Raw genomic sequence first — 14,783 nt, 5'->3', positions numbered from 1 at the left:
AAGCTGGGTTCCAGTCTGTCTGAAGGCATTTAATTGGGGCCATTTTCTCTGAAACTCGAGTTTTGGACCTTTCTTGGGGGCGAACCCAGGAGAAAGGGAAGAACAGTGATCAAAAGCCTGTGACACCCAGGTGACCATGGGCACAGGGGTTGAGAGAACTGGATGGTGCATCCTCCACCCAGCATCCCCAGCTGTGCAGGCAGCAGGCACGTGGCTGCTGCAGCAGCACAGAGCAGGGGGCTCAGCTTTTCATCTGCCAGTGAGTCACTTGGCAGAGGAGGAAACCTCTGACAGCACCGAGGATGTGGAGGTGGCTGATGTGCCTCTGCCTGGTGCTGAAGGTGCTCCAATGACTGTGGCATACAGTGCACAGCCAGCTCCCTTCCCACAGTCCCACTGCACACTCAGCACTGCAGCTGCACCTTCCTCAGGATGAGACCATCCAGCTGCAGTGGTGCCCAGTGCTGGCAGTGCATGGTGCAGGGCAGGATCACCTGCACTCTTCCTCTGTGCGGCCTCCCCAGCACTAATTCCCTGACCAGCTGCCTACCCTGCCTGCCTTCTGGGGCCCAGTGTGCCCAAATTGCCCAAATTCCCAGACCCTGCGCTGAGCTGGCTGCCACAGCCTCCTGACCCCACAGAGGAGGGGATCAGGGACCAGAAATGCCTCATGTGCTACTGGTGAACACAGTGCCCCGGGAATGGAGAGGTGGCAGGGAGCAGGAGTGGGGCACTGTGTGCTACTGCCAGCACACCGGTGCTCTCATGGGGACCTGAGGTCCCACATGTACTTGCTGGCCTGGTGAGAGAAGAGCAATGGTGATGACAGGACTTTGCCAAGGCTTTGGTGGCTCAGGCACTGCTGAGGTGCAGGCAGGGAGGAGCAGGGGTGCAGGCAGGGAGCTGGAGTGCAGGTGTCACCCTGCAGGATGGAGTCCTGAGCTGATGCGACTTTTTGACACTTGACCATTGCCAGCTCAAGCCCGGGCAGGGTGGGCAGTTTTCCAGCCGGACAATTAAGCAGATTAACTAATTACCTGAACCTTGGCAGGGTCCCACATCCCAGTGACTGCCAGGGTACTGCATATCCATGCTGAGCGTTTGAGAGACAAGTGTGGGGCAGGGCCCCCTCAGACCTTCCTCAGGACCCTGCTAGTGGGTCCGACTGCCCCCTCCCTCCGCCTACCCTTGGCGGCCGCGGGACCAGCCTCGGCCGGGCAGCCCTGCCTGCCCCGCGGGCAGCATCCCCCCCTCCGCCGCGTCCTGACCCCCGGGAACCTGCCCTGGTGCCCCTCCGGAATCCACGTCCCGGAGGGGCTGCGCCACGGAGAACCCGTCCCCGGGAGTCCACCCGAACCTGCCCCGGACTGAGCTGAGCCGCACGAACCCGCTCGCCCCCCTGGCCGGCCCTGCGGATCCCGTCCCGGCGGCGGCCCCGGCCGTGCCCCGCGCCCCCCCTCCCGGTGCGGGCGGGCTCCCGTGCGGGTGCCCGCGGCTCGGGGCGGCGCGTGACCGGCTGCCGCTGCCGCCGCCGCCCGCTCCGCCGCAGAGCCCGGCCCGCCCGCACCGGCACCGGCACCGGCAGGTCAGCGCGGGGAGCTGCGGCTCCCGGGGCACCAGTTCTGGGGCCGCCAGTGCTGCGGCGGGCGGCGGGAGGGGGCTGGCGGCACCGCGGCCCGCGCACCGCGCACCGGGCACCGAGCGGTGGAGCCGGCCCGGCGCGCTGCGGGTGGGGTCGGCGGGATGCGGCGGCCGCACCGGCCCCGTTGTGGTCCCGCACCGGCTGTGGTCCCGCACCGGCCGCGGCCCTACTTCGCTGCGCAGCCCCGCCGGTAATCCGCACCGCGCCGCGGGGCCGCCGCCGCAGCACCCTGGCGGTCCCGGCCCCGTTCCCGGCCCGGCGGGTCTGAGCCGTGTGTGCGGCGGCAGCGCGGGGCTCCGGGCCGAGCATCCCCGCCGGGATGCGGCCGGGACGCGCCAAGGTGAACGGTGCGCGGCGGAGCGGGGCCGCCGGCGGCGGGGACATCGGGCGAGGACACTGGGCATGGAGAACCGGGGAGGGGACACCGAGAGGGACGCCAGGACTGAGCACCGGGGAGGGGACATTAAGGATGGGGCATTAGGAAAGGGACACCGTGGATGTTGGGGGTTGGGGCCACTAAGCACCAAAGACCACCCACACCGGAGACACCGGGATGGGGAACACCAGGGGACACTGGGAAAGGGAAGACTGGGAATGGGGCCACTGGGGACGGGCACAGCTGGGAACAGAGCCCAGGGCTACCCGGGAAGGGACAGCCAAGCCACTGTCTCCCTCCCTGGGCAGTGGGTGGCCAAGGGCACAGCAGCATCACGGCCATCTGCACAAGTTACCTGGCATCTGCCGTGGATCCTGGCTCACCACGTCCCCATTCCCACAGGCTCGACTCGGTACTCACCATGGCTGCAGCACAGCTCGTCACCTGGGGGATGCTCCTGGCCACTGGAGTCCCTGCCAAAGCCCAGGAGGTGCTGCCAGCAGGGCTGTCCTTAGGTGGGGACCCCTTGCACAGCCCTGCCTGGGGACAGCAGTGGCCAGGCCCATCCCCTGCCTGGGAGGCATCGGGGGAGCCCAGCGGTGCCGGGGCCCCAAGGAGTGAGCGCTGGGGGGTCAAGCACCCCATGCACTGGTCGCTGCAGGCAGGGGATGGCACCAGGGCACCCCTGGAGATGGAAACCACTGTGACAGGTGCTGATAGCAAGGTCTGGAGGGACGGCAGCACAGTCCCGGCTGTGACAGAGGAGCTGCTTGTTGCCTGGCGAGGGCACGAAGCTGAAGTCCAGGACAGCTCCCTGCCCCACGGCTCTGCACTGGGTACGCCGGGCCCTGAGGTGCCCACGGACAGAGGGGCAGACTCTCCAGGGCCACCCTGGGCAGGGCAGGGCCTCTCCCTGTCCGGGCACAGCATCTCCAAGACAGCCAGCACCCCCAGCCCTCAGCAAACCACATCCACCACTGCCCTGGACCCCACACTGGCGGCGGGGATGAGGACAGCAGATGCCCACAGAGGGGGACACACAGCGGCAGAGGGACATACAGCAGTCCCGGGCCTCTCTCAGGACGCCAAACTCACTTCAGCCAGCAGCCAGTCGGTCCCACCGGGCACAGCCCCCGATCCCACAGGCACGGGGCCAGCCTGGGGTCCCCCTGCCAGCCCTGGCTCTGTGCAGCTGGTGGGCAGCTGGGGGGACACGGGAGGGCCCCCCAGCCCCTCCCCGGCTCTGCCCAGCTCTGCCCCACGGCTGCGCCACACTGCCCCGTCCTGGGGGCTGGCTGAGCCCTGGACTCGAGCGCTCCCTTCCCACCAGCGCAGCACCCGGAGGGCCCCACTCAGCCACGCCACCACCAGCCCTGGTGATGCAGGCCCCCGGACGGACCCTGGGACTACGGGGCAGCGGGGACCCCAGCCCGCCCCAGGGTCTGTCCTCAGCACCGGCCCTGCGCCACCCCCCGCCTCCAGCACGGCCACCCCCGGTACCCCGAGCAGAGGTAGGAGCCAGCGCAGTGCGGGGGGACCCCTTGGCTTGGCGGGGACCAGGCCCTGCAGGTGTCAGCGCCCTGCTCTGCTCTCTCTCGCAGGGCTGCTGCCCGAGGAGGACGTCGGCTCCCCGCAGCAGGTCCGGGGCGCCGTGGGCCCTGTGAGCGTCCAAAATGTCACCAAAACGACCTCACAGCCAACGACACATCCCACCACGGGGACGCTCGGGACAAGGCACCCAGGTGATACAGGGCTGCGTCCAAGCCCATCCGTTCTGCAGACGCTGTGGGAGCCCATCCCTGGGGCGTCGGGGCTGGCGGGGGGATGGCAGCTATCTTGGGCTGCCCAGCCGGGACACAGTGACACCTTCAATCAGGATTGCCACCTGACAGCGGCCCTAATCTACTCCTGCCCGCAGGGATTAGCGCTAAATGCTCGGTGGGTGGGGGCTTCCCCAAGGGGGTGGGGGACGTGACCGGGGTTGTGTCACCCCTTGCACTGCGCGTCCTGAGAGAAAACCCCGGGAGGCACCGCTGGGCATAGCCCCAGCCAGCACAGGGCATGCCCCGCTGCAGTGCTGGGGTGCCACATTTGATGCAGCCCAGTGCGGGGTACAGGTGTGGGCCGAGTGGCACCAAGGCCCCCACTTCCCCCGACTGTCCTCGTCCTTCCTACCTGCAGACACGCCGGAGACGCAGACCGCAGCCTCCAGCACTGCGGCCCCCTCGGCCACGTGGCGACGGGCAGGGATGACGCCTCAGCCGGTGCCCCGGGATCCATCATCGCCGCAGCCACAGCCCACAGCCCGTGCCCCCCCGGCGCTGGGGGCCAACGCGACCGGGCTGCGCTGGGCCGAGCTGCAGCACCAGCTGGGCTTCTCCTGGGAGGCCCATGTCTATGGAGTGGCTGCCGTGTTCCTGCTGCTGGCGCTGGGCTGCCTGGCCGGGCTGGCGGGGACAGCCATCCTGCGGCCCCCACACCTTCTCCACGTTGTGGGGGCCCACGGGCTGCTGCTGGCCGCCTGCCTGCTGCGGGCCACCTTCCTGCTGCTGGATCCCTATGGGGCACGGGGCCGTCTGCCCACTCCGGCGCTGCTGCTGCTCAACACGGCCCCTTTCCCCCTGCTGCTCGCCGCCTTTGCCCTCCTGCTCCAGCGGCTGCAGCGCCTGGCCCAGCTTCAGCTGCTGCCCTCCCGGCTGCGGGGGCTGCCAGCGCTGGGGGCTGCTGCTGCCCTGCAGGGTGCGGTGATGGGCGCCGCCGACCTGCTGCCGCCTCGGCTGGGGCTCACGGCCGCGCTGGGGCTGCAGGCGCTGGGCTGCGGGGCGGGGGCTCTGCTGCTGCTGGGAGGGCTCTGGGGGTGCTGGCGGGCGCTGCGGGCGCCCTGCGAGGGGCCGGGGCCGCAGCCGGGGGCGCGGGCGCTGCTGGTGGCAGCGGTGGCGGGGCTGCCGGTCTGCGGGCTGCAGCTCTTCAGCGCTGTGTGGCTGCGAGCACTTCTGGGGCCCCACGGGCGCTTCTCCCGGCCCAGCTGGGCGGCACAGCTCTGGCTGCGGATCGGCGAGCTGGGCACGGCCCTGGCGCTGCTGGCGGCCGCCGCCGAGCCCGTGTGCTGCCGGTGCCGCCGCCGGAGCCCCGCCGGCCACTCCTGCTGGGCCAAGGCACTGCGGTACTTCTGCGCCGGCCGCAAAGCTGAAGCACCCGAATACCCCAACAACTGCTACGACTGGGCCGGCGGCGGCACCGGCGGCAGCGGTGCGGAGCGGACACCCGCCAACGACATCTCCAAGAACCTCATCCGCAACCCGGCGGAGCAGCTGCCCCTGCGGGCTCTGAAGGACAGCAACGAGGTCTGGGCAGCTGGCACCGGGATGCCGGGGCTCAGCCCCAAGTGCCCCAACATGCTGGCCGCCCGCTCCTGCGCTGCCTTCGAGCAGGGCTCGTCCCCCTCCCTGGGGGAGCTGATCTTCCGCCCGCCGTCCCCCATCGACCTGCGCCGCAGCATCGACCAGGCACTCTGCCGCCGCCACCTCCTGCACGACGGCCTCTTCGGCCGGGCCCGCCGCGGCTCCGGCTCCTCGCTGCACGGCTCCCCTGCCCCTGACAAGACCCCCAGCCTGGGGCGCATGGTGCGCTGCAGCTCGCTCACGGAGCTGCCCGGCCCCCGCCAGCCCCACGGCAACATCACTGTCACTGTCACCGCCTCGGCCAGCTCGCTGGAGAGCAGCTCGCTGAAGATCAGCTGGAACCCCTGGCGCCATGGGCTGTCCTCGCCCGACAGCCTGCCCCTGGACGAGGCGCCCAGCCGGGCCCCGCTCCTGGTGCCCGCCGGAGCCCCCGGCTGGGAGCGGGAGGGTCCCCGCGCCTTCCCAGCCCTCGGCAAGGCGCTGGACTCCCGCAGCCTCTCCAGCGACACCATTGAGCTCTGAGCCCGGGACAGGCAGAGACTGGGGGCGCAGAAGGACAACGTGAGGGTGAGGACACTGTGAGGGTGTGGGGGTCTGATCCTGCGCCCCTGTAGGGCCGGGCAGGGGCGGTTCCATTTGTGCCAAACGAGAGAAATAAAGAGTTTATGCTGGGAGGAGACGGTCCTGTTGGCATGTGAAAGAGATGGTGGGCAGCAGCACCCCCAATTCCCACCAATTCCTACTCTGAGCAGCCAAGCTGGGTGTGCAGAGCTTTATTTCCTGAGATATGGACACACAGACAGATGGGCACACCCCGACGGACAAACCACGGACAAATGCAATGGCCACACTCATGCATCCAGCAGGGCCCCCTCACCAGCACAGCACCCTGCCAGTGGCGAGAGGGCCCTGGCCCCCAGCCTGGGAGGGGAGATGGGCTCTGCCCAGGGATGGGGGGGCATCTCTCCCAGCTGCACAGCTCAGGGCATGGGGGGACCCAGCCCCCCGCTCTCCCACAGGGAATGGCCTCATGGGAGGGGAATCCTACAGGGCCAGGAGCCCCAGCCTGGGGGCAGATAGCAGGTTCCCTCCCTCACCTGCCCCTCCACCCCCTCACCTGTAACAATGCCAGGCCTCTCCTCCAGAGCACGAGGAGCTGGGGGCAGCATGCTGTGCCCCCCACACGATGCTGCACTGCCTGGCATCACCCCTCCATCCAGAGGGGGCTGTGTGGGAGCCCCCAGGATCAGGTACTCCTGGCTCATTCTGCAGGGACAGGGAAAACAAGACCCTATGCTAAGGGGGGGCTGGGGGACGCATGCAGGGCACAGCATCATCTACAGGATGCAGCCTTGGCAGCCAGCCCTGCTTAGGGGAGGCCCTGCACCCCAAGCTGAGTCTGCCCCTCTGCTTGTGCCCAGCAGCTCCAGAGCTATCTGCCCTTCATGAAGCCATCGAGGACACGGTCACTGCGGTCAGAGAGCCAGTAGCCAGCCATGGCAGCCACGGCGCCAATGAAGATGGCGGTGAAGACCATGTCACCCTTGGCAGCCAGCGTGGCGAGGGCACAGATCATCACACCAAAGAACATCTGCTGCAGCACCACCACCTCGTCATCAGTCACGTCATCAAAGAAGCCCTTCTCTGGGGCATCTGCATGGACAACACTCATGGGAGGGCACAGCTGACCAGCAAGAGCCCCCCCCCATGTCCCACACCCCCTGCCTAATGTCCCCCCACACTGCATTAGGCCATACCAGGGGGCTTGTCCTCCACGCACTGCCCGTCTCGGCGGACATGGCCTTGGGCACAGATGCACCGGTAGCTGCCCTCTGTGTTCTCACACACCTCCTGCACCCCTGTGCACACTGGCTCCTCGGCACTGGCACACTCATCCACGTCTGGGGGGGGAGACAGGGGTCAGGCAGGGATTGGGCAGTGAAGAGGGGGCAGTATGGCCCCCCAGCTCATGGGAGGCACTCACCCAGACACTTGGCTCCGTCCCGCCAGTAGCCCTTGTTGCATTTCTTGCAGCGAGCCGGCCCAGCGCCCATGCAGCCGATGCAAGCCGTGGAGCAGTCTGCCTCAGGGAATGGAGCCAGAGTTGCTGCCAGAGCTCCTTCCCAGCCCAGACAGGGTTGACCCCAAGCAGGGAAAGCCACCTGCATGAAAACCCCCCCTTCCCCCTGACCTCGGCACTCATAGGAGCCCTCTGTGTTGACGCAGTACTGGTTGGCTCGGCAGTGTGCCATCTCTGTGCCACACTCATCTATATCTGCAGGAGAGATGGGGATGGCCCCACTGAGCCTCAGCTCCAGGGACGCAGCCCCCATGGCCCTGAGCTCACCCCTGGCCTTCACTCACCAATGCAGCGGTGCTCATGCAGCACCCAGCCCCTCTTGCAGCGAAGGCAGCTGGAGTCCTCGGGACCCGTGCAGCGCCCGCATGCCTGGTAGCACTCTGCGGGTAGTGACAGACACGTGGACACAGGCAGGGGGGAGCTGCCTGTAGCCAGGCTGGACAGCACCAGCAGAGCCCCCACCTACCAGCACACACGAGGTGGCTCTTGTTCCGCGAGGCCTCATAGTAGCCATCCCCGCACTCGGCGCAGAAGGGGCCGCCATAGCCCGGGCTGCAGACGCAGAGGCCGGTGCCGCGGCGCGTGCCGTCCCCATCGCATCGCCCGTTGCCGCTGCAGGGCTGCTGGGGCCCGCCCGCACAGGCTGCACGGGGAGAGACCAGCCAGCTGGCACAGAGGGCAGCAGCCAGGGGAGCCCCTCCAGCCCCACCAGCACCCTGCTCACCCCACAGTTACTCACACCGGCAGTCCGGGCCGTAGGTGCCGGGCGGGCAGCAAAGCATCAGCCTGTCCACACACAGCCACTGGAAAAAGTCAGGGTGCTGCTGCTGCCTGGGGAGGGGAAGACACAGCACTCAGCCCCCTGCCATCCGCCTGTGCCCCTTGCCATCCTCCTGTCCTTGCCCCCAGACTCACTCATGGAACCACCACTGCTCCACGTGCTCCTCACTCCGCTCCAGCAGCTGATGACAGGCAAAGTCTGAGGGTGCACAGACACCCTCCAGCACCTCCAGCAGACGGGTCTCACTGCAGGGACATAAGCCAGTGTGGGGTATGACTTCTGCAGCAGCTGGGGTGCCCCAGCCTCTCAATGGGATCATTTACCTGTGCTGGTACTTGGACAGCTTCTCCTCCTCCCAGGCTGTGTTACCCCCACCGAAGCCCTCATGCTCTGTCCGCTCCAGGCCCTGGGTGCATGGGGGAGCAGCAGTGCAGGCATGGAACCCTTCCCCCCAATAACCTCTCCATCCGTAGGGTTCCACGGGACACATCACCTCCAGGGACCTGCCACCCTCTCACCTCCCCAGAGCCTAGGCATGGTGCCCCTGGGAAGGCTGTAGGAGTGCCTCTACTTCACCACTGTCCCCCGCAAACCACCCCTCTATCGGGCCCTGTCACCACCCTTATGTCCCCGGTCTGTGATTCCTCTGGGCCCCCAACCACATCACCCGACCCAGAACCCCCCTCGTCCCCGCTCACTGTCACCTCCAGGCCATGTCCCCCACGTCTGCCACCCGTGGGCCCCTCGCATCACTGTCCCCTGACCCCCAGCTCCCCCACGAAGCACCCCTCGGTGCCATTGCCCCCGTGTGCCCCCTCGCCGCGGCCTCCATCATTCCTGTGCTCCCCCGCCGCGCACCCTGATGAAGCTGTCGGCGAGGCCGCGGCAGGCTCGGCACGGCTCAGCCCCGTCTCGGTGGGGGTCGGAGTCGGCGCGAACGGCCAGCAGGACCCCCCCGAGGAGGGCGGCCCCCAGGAGGGCCCCCCCCAGCCCGGGCCCCCTGCGCCGGGGCGAGCGCGGCAGCAGCGGCAGCAGCGGCAGCAGCGGCCCCATCGTCCGCCCGCCCCGCCCGCACCACGTGGGCCGCGCCCGCTGACTCAGCGCCGCCCGCCCCCGCCAATGGCCGCGCGCCGCCACCGCCCGCCCCCCGCTCCCAGCCAATCAGCGCTGCGCCCTGGGCCCGCCCACCCGCGCCTTAAAGGGGCCGCGGGCAAAGGCCCGGGACGGGGGTGTGCAGACGGGCTGCTGTCGGTGACCCCGCACCGAGCGGGGCTGCCCGCACCGCACCTCACCGCACCTCACCGCACCTCACCGCACCATCCCGTCCTCTCCTGGCCTGGGCGGGACCCTCTAAATATCCCTCCCACCCCCAGCCAAACCAGGTGGCTTTACCCCCTCCACTCAAGCTGGTCCAGTTCCCTCTCACTGTACCCAAATTTGCCCAGTTCCCCCTCATCTCACCCTAAACTGGTCCAATTTGTTCTCACATTTTTCCCCCAAACTGTCCCAGTTGCCAATCATGCCCCAATGAGCTGGTCCAGTTCCCGACCACCACTCCGAATTGGTCCAGTTCCCCATCCACCCTCCAACCAAAAAACCTCCTTCCCCTTCACGCCCCAAACAGCCCAGCCCCCTTCCTGCCCCTATACTTCCCCATCATCCCTCTCCATGCCATCCGAGTCCACCCCATCACCCCTTCCCAACCCATCCCAGTCCCTGCTGGGCTCAGAGCTGGACTCACACTCAGCAAAAGCATTGTCACCCCTTTATTCTCCTACCGCCCGCTGCAGAGCCTCAGCCACCGCCGCCACGTGTGGCTCTAGAGACCTGCCCCTCTGCCGAGCTGGGCCTGCCAGCGCCTGCAAGAACCGTTCCATCTCGCTGGGCAGTGCGAAGGCAGGGGCTGCCCGCAGCGCTGGGGGCACTGCTGGCACCAAGGCCTCCAGCCGGGCCACCACGTAGTGCCCGTGGGCCACCGCCAACACCGGCATGGCACAGGACAGAGCCGCCGCAAACACCTCGCAGGGTGCCACAGTGGGGACATCGTCAGGGTCAGGGTTGTGCCAGGGTCCAAGGCTGCTTTCAGCGGCCCCGGACTCTGGCACAACCCTGGCCCTGGCGTCCCACTGCTGTGCAGCAGCCACGGCTGCCGGAGAGAGGAGGAGGATGATGGTGTCACTGTCACGCAGCGCCCGGTGGTGCTGGGCGTGCAGCCAGGGCAGTGGCCCCAAAGCTGCTACCCCGCTACCACCTCCCGGTGCTGCCACCACCGTCACGCCCAGTGAGTGCAGAGCTGCCATCAAGGCACACGCTGCCCGCTCCGCCACCGGCTCTGCTGCGTGCACCAGCAGGGCCCGCCGGCCCTGCAGCGGACCTGAGGGGGAGATCATCAGTGCCCGGATCCCTCTAGGCACCCTGTACCCACCCTGTGGTGGGAGCCATGCTGGGAAGCACCCACCACGGGGGAGACCATCCCCTGCCTCTGTCAGCCAAGCCCTGCAGCACCACCTGTACCCAAGCTAAAGAACAGCCACGATGGGAAGCAGCTGAGACCACCACTGACCTGAGTCCCCCAATCCCCTTGCCAAAACTTTTCCCTACCCTAAGGGACAGACATGGTGGGAAGCAGGTTGCAATCTGCCCCCTCCCACCCCCCACAGGGTTCTCACCCTCTTCTCTGTTTCCCTACACCCCTACCTACCCTATCAGGCAGGGAAACATGAACTAATCTGGGTGGGGGACCCCTCAGTCTGTCCTCTGAGCCCTCTGGGATAGGTACAGACTGCCCACTCCCCCCGAGGCCCCAGGCTCAACCCACACTCACCACTGGAGCCATAGCCAGCCCTCAGGGATTTCAGCCATCCTGCAGGGAGGAAAGGCAGTGAGGTCCCAGGAGGGGTCCCAGGCCAGGCACAGCCCCCAGAAGTGCACCACTCACCTTTCATGTCCTCCTTCTTCATCAAGAGCAGCAGTAGGAGACAGGCAGCTCCCAGTAGCACCCCCATCCACACCAGTGCCCAGTGGGTACGCAGGTCTGCAGGGCAGGATCTGCATCCACGTAGGGCCCCCGGCACCCAACAAAGGTCTCCAGTGGCTCCACAGGGGGAGGGTCTCCAGTGACTCCACAGGGGGGGTTCCCTCCCTCAGCCCTCCCTCAGCCCTCCCTCAGCCCTCCCTTATCCCTCCTCTCCTACACCGTGGCTGTCAACACTCACACTTGTGCAGGGGACAGGTCCAGAGTGTAACCCCAGTTCTGTTTGATGGGTGCCACAGCTGTGGGGGACACAGGGACATGTCAGACACTGCCCAGTCCCTGCCCACTGCCCACTCACACTGACCTGCTGGCACTGCCCCGCTGCCACATCCTGCTGCAGATCCTGCTCCAGCAGGCCAGGGGGCCCTGCTCCCTGCAACAACACAGCAGGTCAGACAGCAGTGCCACCACTGCTGGACACAGGGGTCCCTGTGCCACCAGTGCCACTCTGCCAGGACATGGAGGTCCCTTGCTCTTTACCCTGCTGGTGAAGCTGGCCAGGGGTGTGCAGGCACCCCTCTCCACGGCACACAGTGAGGCATTCCCCCCTCGCTCCAGCAGCAGGAGGTCATCAGGGCGGCCGGGCAGCGCTCCTGGGAATGTGCCAGAGGGCTGGGTAGGTGGTGAGGGGAGGCCAAGGAGGGCCCCCCCCATCAGCTGCACCCACAGGCTGTCACTACCCTCCCACCCCAGCAATACTCACGGTCCCGCAGGCACTGAGTCAGCCGGACCTGTCCATCGCTCCACACCTGCCCAGAGAGTGGATTAACAGTGCTTGGGGGAGATGTGGGGCTGCCCATGGGGCAGCTGTGGGGCAGAGTAGTGTCCTACCTGCACGCAGAGGTTGGGGTGTGGCCGCAGCCCTCCAAACTCCTGTGGTCCCTGTGAGTGCAAAGGATGCTCCATAACTGTCACCACCATCCTTCCCAAAGCCCCCAGTGCCCCACAGTGCCCCACAGAGCCCCTCACCTTCCCCCTGGCAGGTTGCTGCAGGCCAGGCAGGGGTTGGCAGGGCCCGGAGGGCACTGGCTGCCAGCAGGGCACCAGCTCAGCCAGGAGGTCACAGGGGGCTGAGAGGGAGGAGGTCAGCACCTGCCCCTCGATGTGCAGGACCAGCCGGCTCTGCGCCCACAGTCGCTCCCAGGCCTCAGCATCTGCAGCAGCACCAGGAGAGGAGTGTCACTCCCAGTGGTGTCCCCTCAAGTCCCCCTGTGTCCCAGACCCCTAAAGCCCAGCCTCAGAGTGAAGGTACCGTGAGAGAAGGGGCACAGGGTGGCCCGTAGTGGGTCCTGGGTTTCTGGCCAGACCTGGGAGTGGGGAAAAAGACAAGAAAAGTATTCATGCTGTGACTGTGATCTGGCCGGCCCCTTTGGGATGCCAGAGGGAGATCTATGGAGCTTGGAGCCCCTCTTTAGTGGCCACTTATCCTGGCACTCCTGCAGTGCCCGGTCAGATGCCCACCTGCAGGCAGAGGCAGGGCAGCACCTCATCAGCGGACAGGACATAGTTCATGGAACTGCTCTGCTACCAGCAACCAGATGTGGGTCACCCCGTGGCAAATCGCCACCAGCAGGGTCACCCAGGGGGATCTGCTCCCAGGGGACCCTCTCCCAGCAGACCGCCTATAACACAGACATGGCTTCTCGGGAATGGGGAGGAGGGCAGCAACCGGAGAACAGACAGGGCAGGAGGTCAGGGAATGGGGTGCATACTCACCATAGTCACCACACGCCCTGGCCCACTGGTGCCATGGCTATGGTTGTGGTAGAGCCAGAGTGTGTAGCTGTGCCCTGCTGCAGCCCCCTCCACCTCCACAACCACCTCCTTCTGCCCCGGAGACACCCGCAGCCTGGGCACTGTGTGAGAGGCAGCTCAGGTAACCCCGGTCCTGGCACTGCCTGCCCAGCACCATGGCATGGGGCACGGCACCCCCAGGGTCACTCTCACCCCTGGTGTCCACTGCCCGGCTCTCCCCAGGGATGCAAACCGAGGTGGGATGATGCCAGCACCTACCTTGGCACTGGGGGACAGCATCCTGTGCTGCGGGCCACGAACAGTCTGTGGGGACAGTGAATCAGTGGGCAGAGGGGCTGGGGCCACTGCAGGGGACCTGCCGGGGCTTACCTGGCACCCGCTGCTGCTGGCTCAGCCTCTGCCGGCCCCGTGAGTTCATGTATGCTGAGATGTGGAGTTCGGAGCCCAGCGGAGCCTCGAAGCACCGGAAGATCACCCAGCCCTGGGCAGGAAAACCACCACCTCACTGCGGTGAGGCACCGGCACCGCCAGCACCCACCCCACCTCCCTGGGGCACAGGAACGGGACCCCCATGCCACAGAGATGTGCTGATGCCAGCACCCACATCCCCAGTGCCCAGGGACCAACAGTGCAGGGACACTGACCCCCAGTGCCCCACACCTACGTACCATGGTTCGGCCGTGCAGTGTGGGGCCCAAGGGTGCCCAGACCTCCACGGCCACGCAGCGGGATGAGGCAAACGTGTGCCCAGAGAGCAGCAGCAGCCCAGTAACGTTGGGCTGGGATGGGGTGGCCCCAGTAACTGGTGACCACTGTCGCCCATCACCGCTGTCCTCTGTCCCAGCGGTGCCCGGCTGCACGGAGAGGTGGGACTCGGTGCCGGTGCCGGCGGCAGGTGGCAAGGCCAGGCGCACCCGTGCCTCCAGGCAGGGCGCACAGGCCGTGGGCTCGGTGCAGCGCAGCGCCGGCTCCAGCCGCAGACGGGCCAGGGCCAGCTCCTGCCTGGGCCCCGGGGGCTCTGTCCCGCACAGCACATCGGTGTCTGGGGGGACACAGAGGGCAGTGTGGGGTGGAGTCCCCATGCCCCGGGTGGGGCGGGGGCCATGGCAGGGCGATGGCACTTACCCAAGAGGCGGCAGGTGAGGCCCTGGGGGAGGCAGGGGTGAGGCCGGCAGTGGTGCCAGGTGCCCGATGCCTGCGCGCTGGTGACACCAACCCACCTGGGAGCAGGCCAGGGTGTCGCGGGGGTCCCCACGGCCACCTGCCAACCCCATCACCAGCACCAGCAGGAGCTGCCCCAGTGGGTGCATGGTGGGGCCGGGGCCTCGGGGTGCCCCGGCCCCACGCCGGCTACTCCCCGGCAGCCCTCTCCCGGCTCCACGGGCCCCACCGCCGCCAGCGGCTCCCGCTTCCTGCTCTGATCCCGGACACCCGGCTCCCTGCGTGGCGTCAGCAGCCGCCCTGGGGTGGGGCCTCCTGCGCCCGCACCGGCCGCGGAGGGCTCCGCGTCCCGCCACCCTTGCGGAGGGCTTGGGGCCCCACAGAGACGAGTCGGCTCCATGGCCACGGGCACGGTGCCAGGCTGGCCCCAGGCAGCCGCCGCGGCTGTGGGACACGGTGTGGCAGCCGTGCCGGTACAGGCTGTGCCCAGCCGGGTGCGTCCTCTTGCCCCTCCATGCTGCAGAGGAGCACTGGGCAGCCCCCGGTCCTCCAG

The 14,783-nt window shown here is 67.6% G+C and overlaps 3 protein-coding genes across 4 annotated transcripts; 1 reads left to right on the top strand and 2 right to left on the bottom strand.

Moving 5' to 3' along the window:
* The first annotated feature begins 1,428 nt into the window (after positions 1-1,428).
* On the top strand, positions 1,429-6,093 carry PRRT3 (proline rich transmembrane protein 3). Its single transcript, XM_054640312.2, has 4 exons — positions 1,429-1,585; positions 2,421-3,529; positions 3,620-3,760; positions 4,200-6,093. The coding sequence occupies exons 2-4, from the start codon at positions 2,440-2,442 to the stop codon at positions 5,939-5,941; spliced, it is 2,973 nt and encodes a 990-aa protein (XP_054496287.2). The 5' UTR covers positions 1,429-1,585; positions 2,421-2,439; the 3' UTR covers positions 5,942-6,093.
* An 84-nt stretch (positions 6,094-6,177) lies between these two features.
* CRELD1 (CRELD disulfide isomerase 1) lies at positions 6,178-9,359 on the bottom strand. Of its 2 annotated transcripts, none has more exons than XM_054640101.2 (10): positions 9,139-9,359; positions 8,604-8,686; positions 8,415-8,525; positions 8,239-8,330; positions 7,966-8,142; positions 7,784-7,879; positions 7,611-7,694; positions 7,404-7,499; positions 7,177-7,320; positions 6,178-7,072 (listed from the first exon to the last, which is right to left on the bottom strand). In XM_054640101.2, exons 1-10 carry the CDS (start codon positions 9,331-9,333, stop codon positions 6,852-6,854), a joined length of 1,299 nt encoding a protein of 432 aa, XP_054496076.2. In that variant the 5' UTR covers positions 9,334-9,359; the 3' UTR covers positions 6,178-6,851. The 2 variants fall into 2 exon arrangements, with proteins under 2 accessions (XP_054496076.2, XP_077040677.1); XM_077184562.1 differs by having other exon boundaries at positions 6,178-6,685.
* Positions 9,360-10,031: 672 nt separating this feature from the next.
* On the bottom strand, positions 10,032-14,737 carry IL17RC (interleukin 17 receptor C). Its single transcript, XM_077184283.1, is given in 18 exon segments — positions 10,032-10,654; positions 11,105-11,143; positions 11,219-11,314; positions 11,496-11,553; positions 11,619-11,687; positions 11,795-11,907; positions 12,018-12,063; positions 12,146-12,196; positions 12,284-12,468; positions 12,567-12,621; positions 12,776-12,835; positions 13,031-13,170; positions 13,328-13,372; positions 13,439-13,550; positions 13,738-14,111; positions 14,195-14,216; positions 14,290-14,427; positions 14,430-14,737. Coding segments are annotated over 18 exon segments (2,412 nt in total). The 5' UTR covers positions 14,631-14,737; the 3' UTR covers positions 10,032-10,046.
* Between the last annotated feature and the right edge of the window lie 46 nt (positions 14,738-14,783).

This window comes from Agelaius phoeniceus, chromosome 11 (assembly GCF_051311805.1).
Source record: "Agelaius phoeniceus isolate bAgePho1 chromosome 11, bAgePho1.hap1, whole genome shotgun sequence".
NCBI lineage: Eukaryota > Metazoa > Chordata > Aves > Passeriformes > Icteridae > Agelaius > Agelaius phoeniceus.
The sequence above is the reverse complement of the archived record's forward strand: the minus strand, read 5'-3'. Positions and strand labels throughout refer to the sequence as shown.

Excerpts from the sequence above, each read along its gene's own strand:
- PRRT3 (XM_054640312.2), top strand. The coding sequence starts at position 2,440 with ATGGCTGCAGCACAGCTCGTCACCTGGGGGATGCTCCTGGCCACTGGA. Across the intron at positions 3,530-3,619 it reads CCCCGGTACCCCGAGCAGAG|GGCTGCTGCCCGAGGAGGAC; the intron begins GTAGGAGCCAGC and ends TCTCTCTCGCAG. Across the intron at positions 3,761-4,199 it reads GCTCGGGACAAGGCACCCAG|ACACGCCGGAGACGCAGACC; the intron begins GTGATACAGGGC and ends TCCTACCTGCAG.
- CRELD1 (XM_054640101.2), bottom strand. The coding sequence starts at position 9,333 with ATGGGGCCGCTGCTGCCGCTGCTGCCGCTGCTGCCGCGCTCGCCCCGG. Across the intron at positions 7,695-7,783 it reads GCATGAGCACCGCTGCATTG|ATATAGATGAGTGTGGCACA; the intron begins GTGAGTGAAGGC and ends TCTCTCCTGCAG. Across the intron at positions 7,073-7,176 it reads CGTGGAGGACAAGCCCCCTG|ATGCCCCAGAGAAGGGCTTC; the intron begins GTATGGCCTAAT and ends TTGTCCATGCAG.